At 38.6% G+C, this 15718-nt stretch overlaps 1 protein-coding gene across 1 annotated transcript in view; it reads left to right on the forward strand.

The window, feature by feature from the left end:
* EFHC1 (EF-hand domain containing 1) overlaps positions 1-15718 on the forward strand; it is a 66717-nt gene that overhangs the window by 26733 nt on the left and 24266 nt on the right. The window contains exons 6-9 of the mRNA XM_058734235.1: positions 1524-1744; positions 5824-5964; positions 14292-14505; positions 14898-15045. Coding sequence (XP_058590218.1) covers positions 1524-1744; positions 5824-5964; positions 14292-14505; positions 14898-15045 — 724 coding nt within the window. The remainder of the gene's footprint in view (positions 1-1523; positions 1745-5823; positions 5965-14291; positions 14506-14897; positions 15046-15718) is intronic.

Below are 15718 nucleotides of genomic sequence, written 5' to 3' on the forward strand. Positions count from 1 at the left end.
TACATATACGTGTGTGTGTATATATATATATATATATATATATATATATATATAAAATCTCAGTAAATGAAATTCAGCTGTATATGAAAAAGATAATTGTTGAGCAAACAAAGACAAATGGTTATTGTATAGCACACAGACACACACTCCAGATCTCCTGGAACATTGTCAACTGAAGGAAACTCATGGAGTCACACAGGCTGTTTCCCCCACTGCCCATCACTTCCTGGGGTAATTCAAAGGGGTCTTAGGTTAGGCACTAGGCACTGGGAGAAAGAACCCTTGGTCTCTAGAGCGTTTAAGATGAATGATTAGGAAAATCATGATCTTTTGGCATGATCAAGGGTTGGAGCTCAAGCCTTTCTGTCAGATGTAATAGACCCTTAGTCTCCTTCCCTATTTTTCCATCTTAGCAATTATCAGGAGAATAGCAGCCTGCCTCTCAGGCCCTCTGTGTCAGAGTTCTAGGGTCAAGCTTTGTGGATTACAGCTATACAGTGTGGCATTTTACCAGAATGGGCTATCTTATGGTTTCTATGATGGCCAGACTGCCGGGAATCAATCTTAAACAAGTCAATCCTTAGTTCTCATAAAACAGCATGATGGGAATTAGGTTTATTCCCTTAAAAATGCAAGGTTGAGGGGCGCGTGGGTGGCTCAGTCAGTTAAGCGTACAACTTTGGCTCAGGTCATGATCTCATGGTTCGTGAATTCAAGCCCTGTGTCGGGCTTTGTGCTGACAGCTCAGAGCCTGGAGCCTGCTTCAGATTCTGTGTCTCCCTCTGCCCCTCCCCCACTTGTACTCTGTCTCTTGCTCTGTCTCAAAAATAGATAAACATTAAAAAAAAAAAAAAAGGCAAGGTTGATTCTACATTTGAAAAGCTGTTGAGTGCCCAGATGAACAGCTTAGTATGATCATCTCACTGACTGACCCTGCCTCCTGCCAGAGGACTAGATCAGACTGTCATTGCAGCAGTGATCACAATAGAAATGAAATCATTATTTGTATAATTATTTAGTATCTGTTGTCCCAAACAGAATGCTCTCTCCATCAAGGTAGAAAATTCACCTACATTGTTAATTGTTATAACCTCAGTGTTTAGCAGTGAACCTGGTACATGATAGATGCAGTCATTGATAATATATTGGGTAAGCGAGTAAATAGGTGGAAGGTTGAACTAAATGACTTGGATCCCTCCCTCTAGATCTGGTACTCCATAGAAGGACATTTATTCTTTCTTCCTGTAAAGATTTCCTCTAAGCATGAATTCTGCTAAGATTAGTGACCTGTACTGATAGTGCAAGCTGAATATGAGAGAGAGACTTCACGGAAACCATCTAGGATGTTATTTCTGTATCCTATCAACAGATGGAAATACACAGCTTACTGTTTTGCTGGGAAAGTAGAGGAGTCCCTGATCCTTGAGCAGAGCTAGAGACCACGCTCTCTCAACTTCCCAAGAATCTCAGTCTTTCCCATCCTCATCCCTTTTCTTTCCTCTCTCCCTATTATCTTACGTTAGAGAACTTTCCTCAGTGTGTGCTGGAAATCTCCGATCAAGAGGTGTTGGAATGGTATACTGCCAAAGACTTCATCGTGGGAAAACCGATCACTATCCTTGGGAGAACCTTCTTCATTTATGACTGTGATCCTTTTACTCGGCAGTATTACAAAGAAAAGTTTGGAATCTCTGATTTACCACGAATTGACGTGAGCAAGAAGGAACCACCTCCTGTGAAACAGGTAATGGAACACTAGTTCTGAGTATAGGAAGAGAATTAAATCTTTTGATACAGAGGTTTAAGAAAAAGAAAAAAAAAGACTCGTGTGAATACCGAATAAAAAATGGACAAAACATGAGAAATAAAGTTGGTTCACAGAAGAAGAAATACAAATGGTTGGTGAACATACAAAAAGACCCTCAACTTAACTGATAATAAAAAAAAAATAGAAATGAAAATAATGAGGTTTTGGGTCAATTTGATTTAAAAGACTCAAGATATCCAGTGTTTGCCCTGGTGTGAAGAAATGGACATTTTCTTTCTTTTTTTTTTTAAATTTTATTTTTTTAAGTAATCTCTATGCCCACTGTGGGGCTCAAATCCACAACTCCAAGACCAAGAGTCGCTCCACTGACTAAGCCTGCCGGGTGCCCTGAAATGGACATTTTCATGTAGTGTTAATAGGAGAGCCAGTAGGAAAAACCTTTCTGAAGGGCAGTGTCATCATTTTAATTTTTTCAAAATAAAATATCTCTTGAACTAGAAAATCTTGTTTGGGGACTATAAAAAGATATGTGTTAGGATGTGTACCGTAGCATTATTTATAAAAAAGTGTAAGGAGATTGGCAGAATAAACTAGAATACAATGAGAAGACTATAAGACTGTAAGACTGGTTAAAAAGAAAAGAAATAGTTTCTGCAGATTAACATGGAAGAATGTCCATCACATTTGTAAGTGAATGTGTTTACGTGATACAGCACTATTTGTATAAAAACCACTGTTCAACATGTGGGAATGGAGAGGTAGGGAGGGAAGTGTGAGCTGATCAGGGACCTTTCTTTTTATATTCTGTGTGCTTTTAGTTTATCTTTCTATAGCAAGCCTTGTATTACTTTCATAATTTTGTTTTCATTTTTATTTAAAAAAGACATCTTTTAAAATTCCAGACTGCTAGGGTATTTCATTGATCCTTGCCTATTTGTCAAACCCTTTTACTTAAAAACTGATTGGGAGCAAAACTGAAGCTGATTAATGGAGATACTGGAAGATGGCTTTCTTTTGTTGCAACGTAGCTTTCCTAACCCTGAAATTTAGTTCTGTGTGCCAGAGTCCACTCTGATCCGAGAGTAAGCTCACGGTACTTTTACGTGCACCAAAATAGTAATTTGATAGACTTCAGCCTTCAGAGTGGTTCAGTCACATATTTTAGAAATTCAAATAAGAATTGCCTGTGTTAAAAATTACACATTACACAGCAAGTTCAAGAAATATCTATTGTATTAAGGCAGCACAGTTTCATAGGCTGCAAAATGCTGGTGCCTGTCACACACGTTTGGGTCCAGAGTAACGCATACAACTTCTTTGGTCTAAAATAGGTATAAAATAGGGTATTAATACCTGTGACCCATCTTTATATTGCCACTCTGTGTGTAAGATAATGTCATGGCTCTTTCTTTTCAAAAGAAAGATGTGAATGGAAGGATGGAATTATTGAATTCCTGCAGCCCAGGCCTCTGCCTTCCCCTGATCAGCTGCCCTGCTGCTCTCACTGAGCCTCCAATTATACTGAATTATGTATGGTTCTGCCAGTACAGCCTTCTGTTTTGCTCTCCTGGACTTTTGCTGATGCTCTTCCACTTGCTTGAACCACTTTTCACTTTTCCATTATTTCTTTACATGGCTCTTCCTTCTCCTCCCAGACAAACGGGCTTCTCTAAAGCTCCTGGCAGGGCTAATCACCTCTCCTGTGTGTTCCTGGGGTCCTGTACCTCCTTCTGCCAGCACTGGTCTATTATATTAGAATATCTATGAATCTTTTCTACTAGACTGTAAGTTCTTTGAGGGCAGAGAGCACCTAACACAGTGCCTAGCAAATAGGACACATTTGGTATGTTTCTTGAACTGGACAAGAAGACTACCTATAAAGTATGTATTTTTTCCCCAAAGAGGCAAGTGATATCTTAGGCAGCCTTTTAGAACCAACATTTCATACAAACAGTTACAAAGAAGGATTTGGATTTTGGTATGCTATGAGTTCCCAGGGGCAATAAAACTTCTAGAAGGAAGTATGGATGATGATAGTACCTTTCTCTGTCAGTTTTTTCTCTGATAGAACTCCTTATCAATGAATGGACTCATTGATTAAGATTTACAATAAGGCCCTTTTGCCTACCCCCAAATTTTAGGGTAGCATTTGATGCAATATACAGGAAAAAGTACCGTAGGAGAGATTTAGATTTTTTAAATGTTTATTTACTTTTGAGAGAGAGTGTATGAACAGGGAGGGGTAGAGAGAATGGGGGACAGAGGATCTGCTCTTGACAGCAGTGAGCCTGATGTGGGGCTTGAACTCACAAACTGTGAGATCATGACGTGAGCCAAAGTCGGTCTAAGGTCACACCGCAAAGTACAAGGGTGACTCTGTTAAATGTCAGACATCTTTACAAGAAGGAACCTGACCTAACCAAGAGGTAGGGTGGAGAGGGATTGCAATAAAATGGAGCACTCATGAAAAGGCTATGATCCATCTTTTGACTGATCAAAGACTTTGAGTCCAGAATACATCTGCTTCCCATCCTTTTACTATCATCTTTTTCTCCTAACCTCTCTTCTAAAGAAAGGAAAGGGAAGGAAGGCTTTGATAAACAGCAGAGAGACCTAAAGAACCACTGTAGATTTTGGTTTGTTTTGCCCTATCTCAGTCACCCTACATAATAAAACTAATTCTGCATCCACACATATGGCACGTTAGTCATAGTAAGCTCTGTCTGCCTGTCTATGAAAGTATTTGTTGGAAATGAGTAGGAGAGAGCTACTTACCAAACAGCAAACACCTTTCAGCTCTCCTTAGTCATTACATTTCAGTCATTTAAACACTGAACAATGTAGTTGGAAAGCAGGGATGGGAAGCCATAGCTGGGTCTAGAGGGATAAAGCTAGAGCCAAGCCTATGGTCAGGGATAGAAGTGGGTATGAAGTGGACATATTCATGACGCTTAGGTCAGGCTGATCTGTTAGCTGAGGAAGAAATAAACATGAATCTGTTGGATGTGTTCTGTTTCTACTGAGAACACAGACTCCTGGCTGTCATGCCAAAATCAAGAAATAAAAATATTAGAAATATGGAGATAAATAGGAAAAAAGCACAAACCATGCCTTGGCCTCCCCTGACTCCAACACACACACACACACACACACACACACACACACACACACACACCCTTTGGGTGAACTGAGAAAACAGTTTCCAGATCGTTAGGCTGAGGCCCATACCCTAGAGCAAAGAAGTCACGGAGCCTTGGGCTTCTCCACGGTAGGATGATCACAAGGGCCAGGATTGGGAGTAGGGCCAGCTGCTGCTTTGGCAGTAAGGGGTCAGCAGTGGACATCAGCAACACAAGAGTCACACCCCTTCCTTGTCCGTGGTTTCGCTCTTCATGGTTTCAGTTACTGGTGGTCAACTGCAGTCTGGAAGCACATGATCCCCCTCCTGATGTATCATCAGAAGGTCAATAGTAGCCAAACACTGTCACAACGCCTATGTCACTCACCTCATGTCATCTCATTACGTAGGCATTTTATCATCTCGTGTCCTCACAAGATGAAGATGAAGTGTGGGTGCAGTACAACAAGATATTTTGAGAGAAAGAGCCCACATTCACATAACTTCTATTATAGTATGTTGTTATAATTGTTCTATTTTATAATTAGTTATTGTTGTTAATTTCTTCCTGTGCCTACTGTATAATTTCTTCATGGGTATGTATGAGAAAGAGAATAGTATATATAGGGTTAAGGCATCTACCGGGGTCTTGGGACATACCCCCGCATGGGTAAAGGGGATGACTGTACTTTCAATCTAGCCCTGACGGTTACTCTGTAGCATCATCAGCCACTCCTATGGGCAGCGATCATGGTGTAAAGTCTATATATAAAAAGGAATGGAAAATGCAATGTTACATTTTCTGAATACAGTACATTCTTATATATAGAAATTGCTTTTGAATAAGTATTTTCTAGATTTTTAAAAAATAAACTTAGTTACCTTTAATGTAATTTTAACGCAAATATCATCTGCTTTACTTCTTGTATTTCTTCAGGAATTACCTCCTTATAACGGCTATGGACTAGTTGAAGACTCTGCTCAGAATTGCTTTGTTCTCATTCCAAAAGCTCCAAAAAAAGATGTTATGAAAATGCTGATGGACGATAACAAGGTGCTTCGTTATTTGGCTGCACTGGTGAGGAGGACTTTCATGTGCTGAGATTCTGTTCTGTCTTGGTGCCCAGTTGTCCATTTTATCTGTGAGCTGTGGAATATCAGCTCTCAGAGTTGTGTGTTACTTGAACAAGGCATGAGATCCAATCCCCAACCTTTGGGCAGGTTGGATAGTATTAGGGGTGGTGCCCTGAACCCACACCCAGCTCTAGTTCTATTTCCTATAACCATCTTTAGTAGATCATTAATCTCTCCCTACCCCTTAACTTTTGACTGACGTGTTTGCCTTTTTTATTAAGTAATTATGAAAGTCTGGCACAGTCAAGTTATTTGTATACCTGTGTGCAGTCGAGGGTACTGTGTTTTCCTTGAGGATAGGGACCATATCTCACTAATTTTTATCATTACCTTTGACATCTAGGTTGATGCATTTTATATTCATTAAATGTAATAAATGGAATCATACCAGTTCAATAGATATTGCCTTTGAGAGGTCATATGGCCAGTGGTTAAGAGCATGGGTTTGGAAACAGGCATAAATTTAAATCCCTAATATTCTACTCATTGGCTGAATTACCTGAGGCAAATTCCGGATGGAAATTCAAAGGATAATGCCTTTTAAAATGGAAAATATGTAGAAATAGGAACGTAAGCATTTTATTTAGAAATATGGACATAAATAGAAATTGAAATAAGTTACTTCTGGAAATAGGAATTGGGAGTGTGGAGAGGTGGGCCAGGTGACTTTTCAAATTGTATGCATATATTTGAAAGAATAAAAATTTAATCAAATATTTTTCTAAACTATAGTTGGCTAATATATTTTAGAAAAATGTTGAACAAAGCTTTAAGTACAAAGAGTCCTAGTAAACTCTAGGCCAACTAGCACACTCCACACCATAAAAATTCTGATTGGTGAATGTTTTATACTTTTACCAAGTTCTCTGAGTTACTGTTAAAGTTCAGGATGCTTCTTGAATTATGATGTAGTAACTGTAAGCTCCGTGAGGACCAGGATCATGTCTCTCTAGACTTTGTAGGTATTTGGTAACTGTTGGTTGAATGGGTAAGTAAGTTTTTTTACACATACACTACCCATGAGTTAGGCAATATAATATTATGCATATTTTATGTTTCAAAACATAAGAATCAGAGAGGCTAGTTGGTTTGTCCCAGGGGTTAATGCTGCTTAGGCAGAGGCAGCACTAGAACACAGCCTTATGAGTCCAGCCCAGCATTCTTTTTTTTTTTAAAGAGTACATTTCTATTTTATTATTTTTTAATTTTTTTAATGTTTATTTTTGGGAGAGAGAGAGACAGAGCGTGAACAGGCGAGGGGCAGAGAGAGAGGGAAACACAGAATCCAAAGCAGGCTCCAGGCTCTGAAATGTCAGTACTGAGCTGGACGTGGGGCTCGAACTCAACAGACTGCAAGATCATGACCTGAGCTGAAGTTGGACACTTAACTGACTGAGCCACCCAGGCGCCCCTAGTACATTTCTATTTTACAGTGTAAATAATTTGGGGAATATGACAGTACCTCCAGTATAAGCAATTTTAGTGCTGCCATCTTATATGTGAGCAAGGCAGTAGAAAAGAGTATCATGGGTGTTTTTACTACAGAGAAATACCACAGCCCTGAAGAAAGTGACATGAAAAGCCATCATGAGGAAGGAAGCTAGTAAACAAATCTTATCCCTGCAGCTCTGAGAACCCTCAGCCCGGTATTCTTTTGATTAAGAACCAGTATAACACTTAGTCTGTGAGAAGGGAAAAGGGCTCACGTGAGTTTATAAATTACATAATTGTAGTTTACCTCCCATGCCTGCAAATCATGGAAAAATTACTATATTCTATAATTGATTACAAAAATTCCTATGAATAATGTTAGATATTGCTAACTGAGGAGAAAAAAATACATTTATATTGACTGCAGTGTTCTATATTCACAAACAACCTGGGCAAATGTGATATATCACAAAAGTTTGAAGAGTCAGTAGAAGACTTCTATTTCTAGCAATGATAGACTAGATAATTTGGACTTCCCTCTTGTTGAAGGTAACTAGAAGAATTGGTGTGTGTGCCTGTGTGTGTGCGTGCGTGTGTGTGTGTGTGTGTGTGTGTGTATGTCTTTACTACTGTATGAAGGTGCTGGACAATAAGATGTGAAGAATCAGTGAGCAAAAACCATGGAAATATTGAAAACCAGAGAGGTGAGCCTGGCAGGTGCAGCCATTTTTCCTCTGGGAATTGTGCTGGTTGCGGTGGAAGCACCTACGAGGGCAAATATTGGAATGTAGAGCCCATCAAATGCAGAAGTAGCTGGTAAACCCTCTGTACTTTATCCATAAGTGCATAATCCTTAAAGGGACTATTGTCTGGCTTTGAATTGTCTCAGTCCCTGAAGTGTCTCAGTTCCAGAAATCAGATTAATGTGATCCTAGACACCTAATGACCCAGGTGTCTGGCAGAAGCAAATTAAATTCTTTGAAGATAGCATCATCATAAGCTTTGAACTATTTCTACAAACAATGTGAAAAATATAATATATGGCATTTATTCAAAAAAGCAATATTAATAACACGGTGTCCAGACACAAGGCAAGATGACGTGAAGAAAAATGAACACAAACGATAGACAATAGAAATAGATCCACAGGAGCTTCAAATGCTGGTGTTACCAAACTCAAACTTAAAAAACAAACAATATTTACTGTGTTTAAGGAGAAAGAGGATAAGATTGAGGACTTCAGCAGAGAACAAGAAACAGAGTATTTCAGTTTTGAAAAATTATTGCAGAAATAAAGGGATAAAATTAAATGCAGGAGAGTATTTGATAAAATTCACCTATTATGACTTCAAAACAAAACTCTTAGTAAGTAGGGTATAAAAGGGGATTTCCTTAGTCTGATGAAGAGTATTTTTCAAAAATCTACTAAGTATTCATTCAAACAGCAGACTTAGTGATGAAATGTTGAGTGTGTATTCTCTGAGACTAGGAACAAGGTAAGACTGCTATCACTCCTTCTATTCAACATTGTACTGGAGGTCCTAGCAAGAGCAGTAAAACAATAAGAGAAATAAAAGGTATGAGGATTAAAAAGGAAGATAATTATCATTATCTAAAATAAAGGATTATATATGTGGAAAATCACAAAGGATCTACATTATGTGTAGATTCTACATTAGTAGAATCCATGTATAAATGGCAACACAAAATAAAGTTGGAAAAATGTCATTTCCAATTAAATGCCATTTCCAATTAAAGTTGGAAAAATGCCATAGCTTCAAAAATATTTCTAGGAATAAAACAAAACATGTTTAATACCAAAAAGATTATTGAGAGAAAATTAAAGAAGACCTAAATAAATGAAGGGACATACCATGTTCACCAGTTAAAAGATTCAGTATTATAAAGATAATTTGCCACAAGTTGATCTATGGTTTCAAAACAATTGCAGTCAAAATCCCAAAGTGTTTTTATTTTTGCAGAACTTGGCAAATTGATTCTATAATTTGTGTGGAGATGCAAGGCACCAAGAATAGCCAAGACACTGGAGAACAAGATCAGTGGAATTTGTTCTCCAAAATACCACAGTATATTAAAAAGTTACATAAAGTAATTAAGACAATATGGTATTGGTACAACGATAGGTATTTATAGCATGGAATCAAATAAATTGAGAAACAGACCCCACCCACTTAAGAAAAATGACAAATACCAATAAATGGTATCAGAACAATCAGATATCCATATCCATATGGGGAGTGAGAAGAAAATTTGATCTCACCTCACACCAAAAATAGGAATCAATTCTGGGTGGATTGAAGACTTAAATGTAAAAGGCAAAGCAGTCAAACATCCTGATGATAATATAATCTTTGTAGTAAGGAAAGATTTTTTTAGCAGGACACAAAGAGCAGTAATTGTTTTAAAAATGGGTAAATTTGACCCAGTAAGATGGAAAGTTTTTGTTCCTCAAAAAACACCATTAAGAGAGTAGAAAGAGCAAGGTCAGAGTGGGAGAAGATGTTACTATAGAAATCAACGGGGCACCTGGGGGGCTCAGTCAGTTAAGTGTCCAACTCTTGGTTTCAGCTCAGGTCATGATCAGTTGGTGAGATCGAGCCTCACATTGGGCTCTGGGCTGACAGAGGGGTGGCTGCTTGGGGTTCGTTCTCTCTCAAAATACATAAATAAACTTAAAAAAAGAGAAATCAACAAAGAACTTATATCCAGAACATATAATAAAGAGTCTAAAATCATTTTTTTAAATGAGCCAGAAACCACTATTTCGTGAAACAGGATATCCAAAAAGCCAACAAACCTAAGGAAAGGTACACAGCCTCTTTAGTGATCAGTGAAGTACAAATTCTAACTGCAGTGAATTGCCTCTACTCACCTACCAGGATTACCTACATTGGTGAGAACATGAAACAATACGAATTCTCTTACTTTTAGTGACTTAGTTAGGAAAACAGTTTGGCATAATCAAGTATACTAGATTGTGCCAAAATGGAACACTACACGCACACCAAAAAATAAGAATGTCCTTAGCAGCATAATTCATGTAGCCAAAAATAGACCTAAATGTCCATCTATAGGAAACTGGATAAACAAATTATGGCATATTATACAATAATTTGAATTCTGGTCAGCAATGAAAATGAATCAACTATAGCTACAAATAACAAGGATAAATCACACAAACATAACTTGGAATGTAAGAATCCAGACACAAGGGGCACCTGGGTGGCTCAGTTGGTTAAGCGTCTAACTTCAGTTCAGGTCATGCTCACAGTTCATGGGTTTGAGTCCCATGTCAGGCTCTCTGCTGTCAGGATGGAGCCCACTTTGGATCCTCTGTCCCCCTCTCTCTCTGCTCCTCCCCTGCTCATGCTCATATTCTTGCACTCTCTCTCTTAAAAAATAAACTTAAAAAAAAGTATTTAAAATAATCCAGACACAAAAGAATACATACGTATTATAAAATTTCATTTTTATGAAGATTAAAAAAAAACAGGCAAAACAGAACTGTTTAGGGATGCCAGCTTTCTAGTAAAACAAAGCAAAGAAAAATTTAGGGAGGGATAGGATGTTGATTGGAGAGGTTTTCCAGATTCCATCAATGTTCTGTTTCTTGATCTGGGTGGTGGTTACACATTGTTCATACTTTATTAAAATTCTTTGAACTGTACATTTTTGGCTTTTTTGTAGTGTTTCTCTGTATTGTATTTCACAGTAAAGTGTGTGTGTGTGTGTGTGTATATACAGATTTAAAAGAACACCAGCAGAACTATTAGTAAAGAAGTAGTGGTTATCTTCTCATGGGCAAGAAGAAAGAGGTGGTATTCTGGTCATGGTAATTTTCAAAGGTTTTTCCCTGACCTAGTTAGTGAAGTAGAGGGTGTATTCATTTAGTTCATCACAAAAGCTCTGGAGGATGAAAGAAGTGTGCCTGACAGTAAGAGGGGCCTCAGAATATGGGGACTCCAGAAGAAAAGACAGAAATTCAGAAGAAGGAAGTATGTTGGCACAGTGATCAGAGACAAATACAATTGAGTTCTCTTGATTTCAGACATATACTGCACATGTTCTGAAGAAATCAAGTATGCTATAAACCCAGGTAGGCAGTTGGTGCCTAAGTAAAAATATGCTAGGGAAATATCCAGGGCTCAGAGTGGAGTGCTAACTGACAAACTTTGGGAAGCTTGAGAAGAGCATAAGGACGTAACTTGAGCAGTGGTCTCCACAGCAGCAGGCTTGCCCTTCCAACGAGCCTGGGGACAGCATATAATCCATGGGGGTGTGAAGAAAATATTACAACCTCTGTTTATAATTTATTATGAGTGCATGTATTTTATAGCCTCTGATATTTTTACATGTACTTTGTAGTGCACAGAACATGTTTATATAGAAGAACATATGTTGCATTATTCATTCATTCAACAAATATTAGAGAACTACTTTGGGCTTGGCATAGTTCTGGGCATTGAGGGTACAGCGGAAAACAAGACAAACATTCTGTAAAAAGTAAAGCCGGAGACAGAGTGATGGGGGAAGGGCTCATTTATACTGGAAGATAAGGGAAGTGCTGGGGGAGGTGGGGGACCACAGAGTACAGGAGAATGACCAGAATGAATGACCGAGGGAGCTACCAGTGGCATATCTGAGGGAACTGCATCTGATGCAGAGGTGGTGTACAGGGAATGGAAGGTAGAGAGATTGCCATGAAGATGGGGTCAGGCACAAGCTCAGAGCTGTGCAACCAGTGGCCTAACAAGATCAAAGGGCTAGAGCGGTGGGAGTAGTCCCCCGTGGTGCAGGCAACAAGGGATGTAGGTAACAAACCTGCAGACAATTAAAAAATAAAACCAAAAGTTGATCTTCTTACTGTCATCACACACCTGTAATTCTAAACATCAGCAATACAATACTCATCCTCAAAGGGACAGCACCTCTGTACAGTACAATTTCAGTTAATAAATGCAGAGAGAAGAGGGCAATAAGAAATTACCACTAAGCACACACCATCACAGCAATAACTGTCGTAGATAAGATCCTTCAGTGGATGCTAAAATTAAATTCAAATCAGAGGGAAAACCTTTGAGGAGAAACAGGATTTTCATAGTGTGTGTTACTCAAGATATTTATCAAGTGCGGAGGGAAATGTAACTTTAGAAGGGAGAAACCCAGCAGGTATCTTCTTAACCAAGTGACCACGGTCAACATCACTAATAAGATAAGGCAATACCGTGAACTTGATATGCTGAGAAAGACATGACATTTTTTCTGTGGTATTTTTGTCAAATGTGCAAAAATGAGATGCACAAGGGATATTCACCAAAATAATTGACCATTATGGTTCAAAAGTGTCAAGGTCATGAAAGACAAAGACAGAATGAGGAACCGTCACAGTTTGGAGGAGACTGAAGAGAAACAACAGCTAAATGCAACGTGAGATCCTGTATAGGATTCTGAAACAGAAAAAGAACATAAGTGAAAAACAGGAGAAATTTGAATAAGGACAGTAATTTATTTAACAGTATTGTACATTACTGTTTACCGTTACTGTGGCTTTGATCATTGTACTGTGATTATGTAAGATGCTAATATTAGGGGAAGCTTGGTGAGGGGTATGTGAAAATTCCCTTTTGTTGATACAACTTTAAGTCTAATCTTAGTTCAAAATAAAAATTAAAAAATATATTTTTTTAAGTTTTAAAATAGTCCTGCCAGAGTGAACCATTGGTGTTCTTCCTATAACCCCCTGAGTATAGCCCTGTCTGTAGCCGTGCTCAGAACTTCATATTTTATTCAATGTGATGGGAATCCTCTGGAGGTTTGAGAGCAGAGGAGTGATGTGATTTGATTTTTATTAACTATATTGTGGATATTGAAAAATTTTTTCATTGTAGGAGTATCAAAAAGGTTTGGAGACTGTTAGATTAGGGAATGGTAGGAGGAAATTATTTTACTAAGAAGAAACCCAATGACTTTCTTTGATAAAGGAGAAATTGATATACAAGAAATTCCATGTTGTGAATGAGAAGGTATGTGCTGGAGTTAAAATTTGAGAGGATTTCAGTCAAGAATAAGCATGTCTGCATTTAGGCCTGTTCAATCTGGAATCTGTTTCTTAGGGTTCTGTGATCACTCTCAGTGATTTGATTTAGGAACAGTCTTGTCTACAAGATAGTTTCTCAGAATCAGTTTCAGCTCTATGACATTTTATTACTGATTCCCCCTTTCTTTAGTTTTATTTTTAAAAAATATGTGTATAAATGGATTGGTTTAAAGAACTGAACTTTGCATAATCATCTTAGTGTCCATGAAGTTGAACATAATGTCAGCCAAGAGGTCTCAAACTGTGGGCAGCCTGTGACAGAATATAGCCCACATATGTTTTGTTTGGCCCGCATGGTGCTTTAAAAGAGTTAAGGTCAACATTTTTAAAATCTGGAGTTTTATTTTCTTTCCAAGTTTTTATTTAAATTCTAGTTAGTTAACATATAGTGTAACATTAGTTTCAGGTGTAGAATTTAGTGATTCATCACTTACATACAACACCCAGATTTCTGTCTTCTCATGAAAACTGGGAGAATCTAGCAACATTGGGCCTACTTTACCACAAGGCAGCAACCAGAGTTGAGCTGGAGCAGCCTCCTTTAAATGAGTCATGTCTATTCCAGGCTACCAGAGTCTCCCCTTGCCCCCCATCTCTGTTCATTTATATTATACTTTGTATATTTGGTTTATATTTTATACCTAGTCCTATAGATATTTAAGTTTAGAGCATCTGGATAGATCACGTACCTTCATAATAACTTCCTTTCTTCTCCTTTCTAGGACTCTCCCATCCCAGAAGACAAAGACCGCCGATTTGTCTTCTCTTATTTTCTAGCCAGTGACATGATCAGTATCTTTGAGCCGCCTGTTCGCAATTCTGGCATCATTGGTGGCAAGTACCTTGGCAGAACTAAAGTTGTTAAGCCGTCCTCGTCAGTGGAAAACCCCATCTACTATGGCCCTACTGACTTCTTCATTGGTGCTGTGATTGAGGGTAGGTCTAAACATGGTTTAGCTTTCCTACCCACCAAGCGAATGGATTCTTCTTAGTTGGAATTTAATTCGTTTAACTCTTGTAAGAGGCAGGTAGGCTATATTCCAGCTGAAATAAAGCTTGTATGCTTATATATGTGATACAGTGTCTTAATCTGTTTTCTTATCAATTAACTAGAAGTTGGTTGCATTTGTAGGCTATGGATGTAGGCCCTGACTTCCTGAGCAAACTGAGCAAACTACTGCATATTAGTTTAGAGAACTATTGAAAATTCAGTCATCTAGTTCACAAATGCCTATCTGAATTTTTCATTGGAGGATCAGTGTTATTTTACCCCTAATTGGATGATTAAAGGCATAACCAACCTAAGCGTATTTCTATCCTCTCCCCAGTGTTTGGCCACCGGTTCATCATCCTTGATACGGATGACTATGTTTTGAAGTACATGGAGAGCAATGCTGCCCAGTATTCGCCAGAAGCACTCTTGTCCATTCAGAACCGTGTTCAAAAGCGAGAAGCTCCTGCACCGGAATTGGAAAAGTATGTTTGCCTGTCTAGGGTCCACTTTGGCTTTGGCACATATAAGATATTTAGGAAATACTTCTTGGTAAAATAGATGGGTAATCACATTTTAGATTTTCAGATTTCCCTCACCAAATGAGAGTTATTAGACATACGCAAAAGGCTTCCTGAGTCCATTATCGTAACTAGAAACTTAGAACTTTTTCAACTTCATTTACTTAGCAAATAATTATTGAATGCCTAGTAGGTATCAGATACTCTCACTAAGCCCTTGGGCTTTTTATCAGTCAGCAGAATAGATGAGAAGTTGCTCTTCTCATGGAGTTGACCTTATAAGCAGTAGGAGGGAGACAGCCAATAAACAACACAGTAGGTGATGGGTGGTATGGAAAAGTGGAGGACAATAGGAGGATAAGGATATCTGGAGGGTGGTGCTAGGTTGCAGTTGATGTGGGGAGCCTGGCACACCTAGAGTAGGTGACAGCGAGCAAACACTTGAAGGAAAAGGAGTTAGGTATGTGGATATGTGGGGGAGGAGCTATCCAGGAAGAGGGAATGGCAAGTGTGAAGGCCCAGCCTGCCTCGGGTACTGGCAAGAAGCAAGCAGATGGGAGCCGGGGAGTGAGAGGAGGGGTGGGGGGTTAGAACCTAACAGGGGATTAGATCAGGTAGGCCCCACTGGGTCTTTGGG

This window comes from Neofelis nebulosa, chromosome 6, assembly GCF_028018385.1.
Source record: "Neofelis nebulosa isolate mNeoNeb1 chromosome 6, mNeoNeb1.pri, whole genome shotgun sequence".
Taxonomy (NCBI): Eukaryota; Metazoa; Chordata; class Mammalia; order Carnivora; family Felidae; genus Neofelis; species Neofelis nebulosa.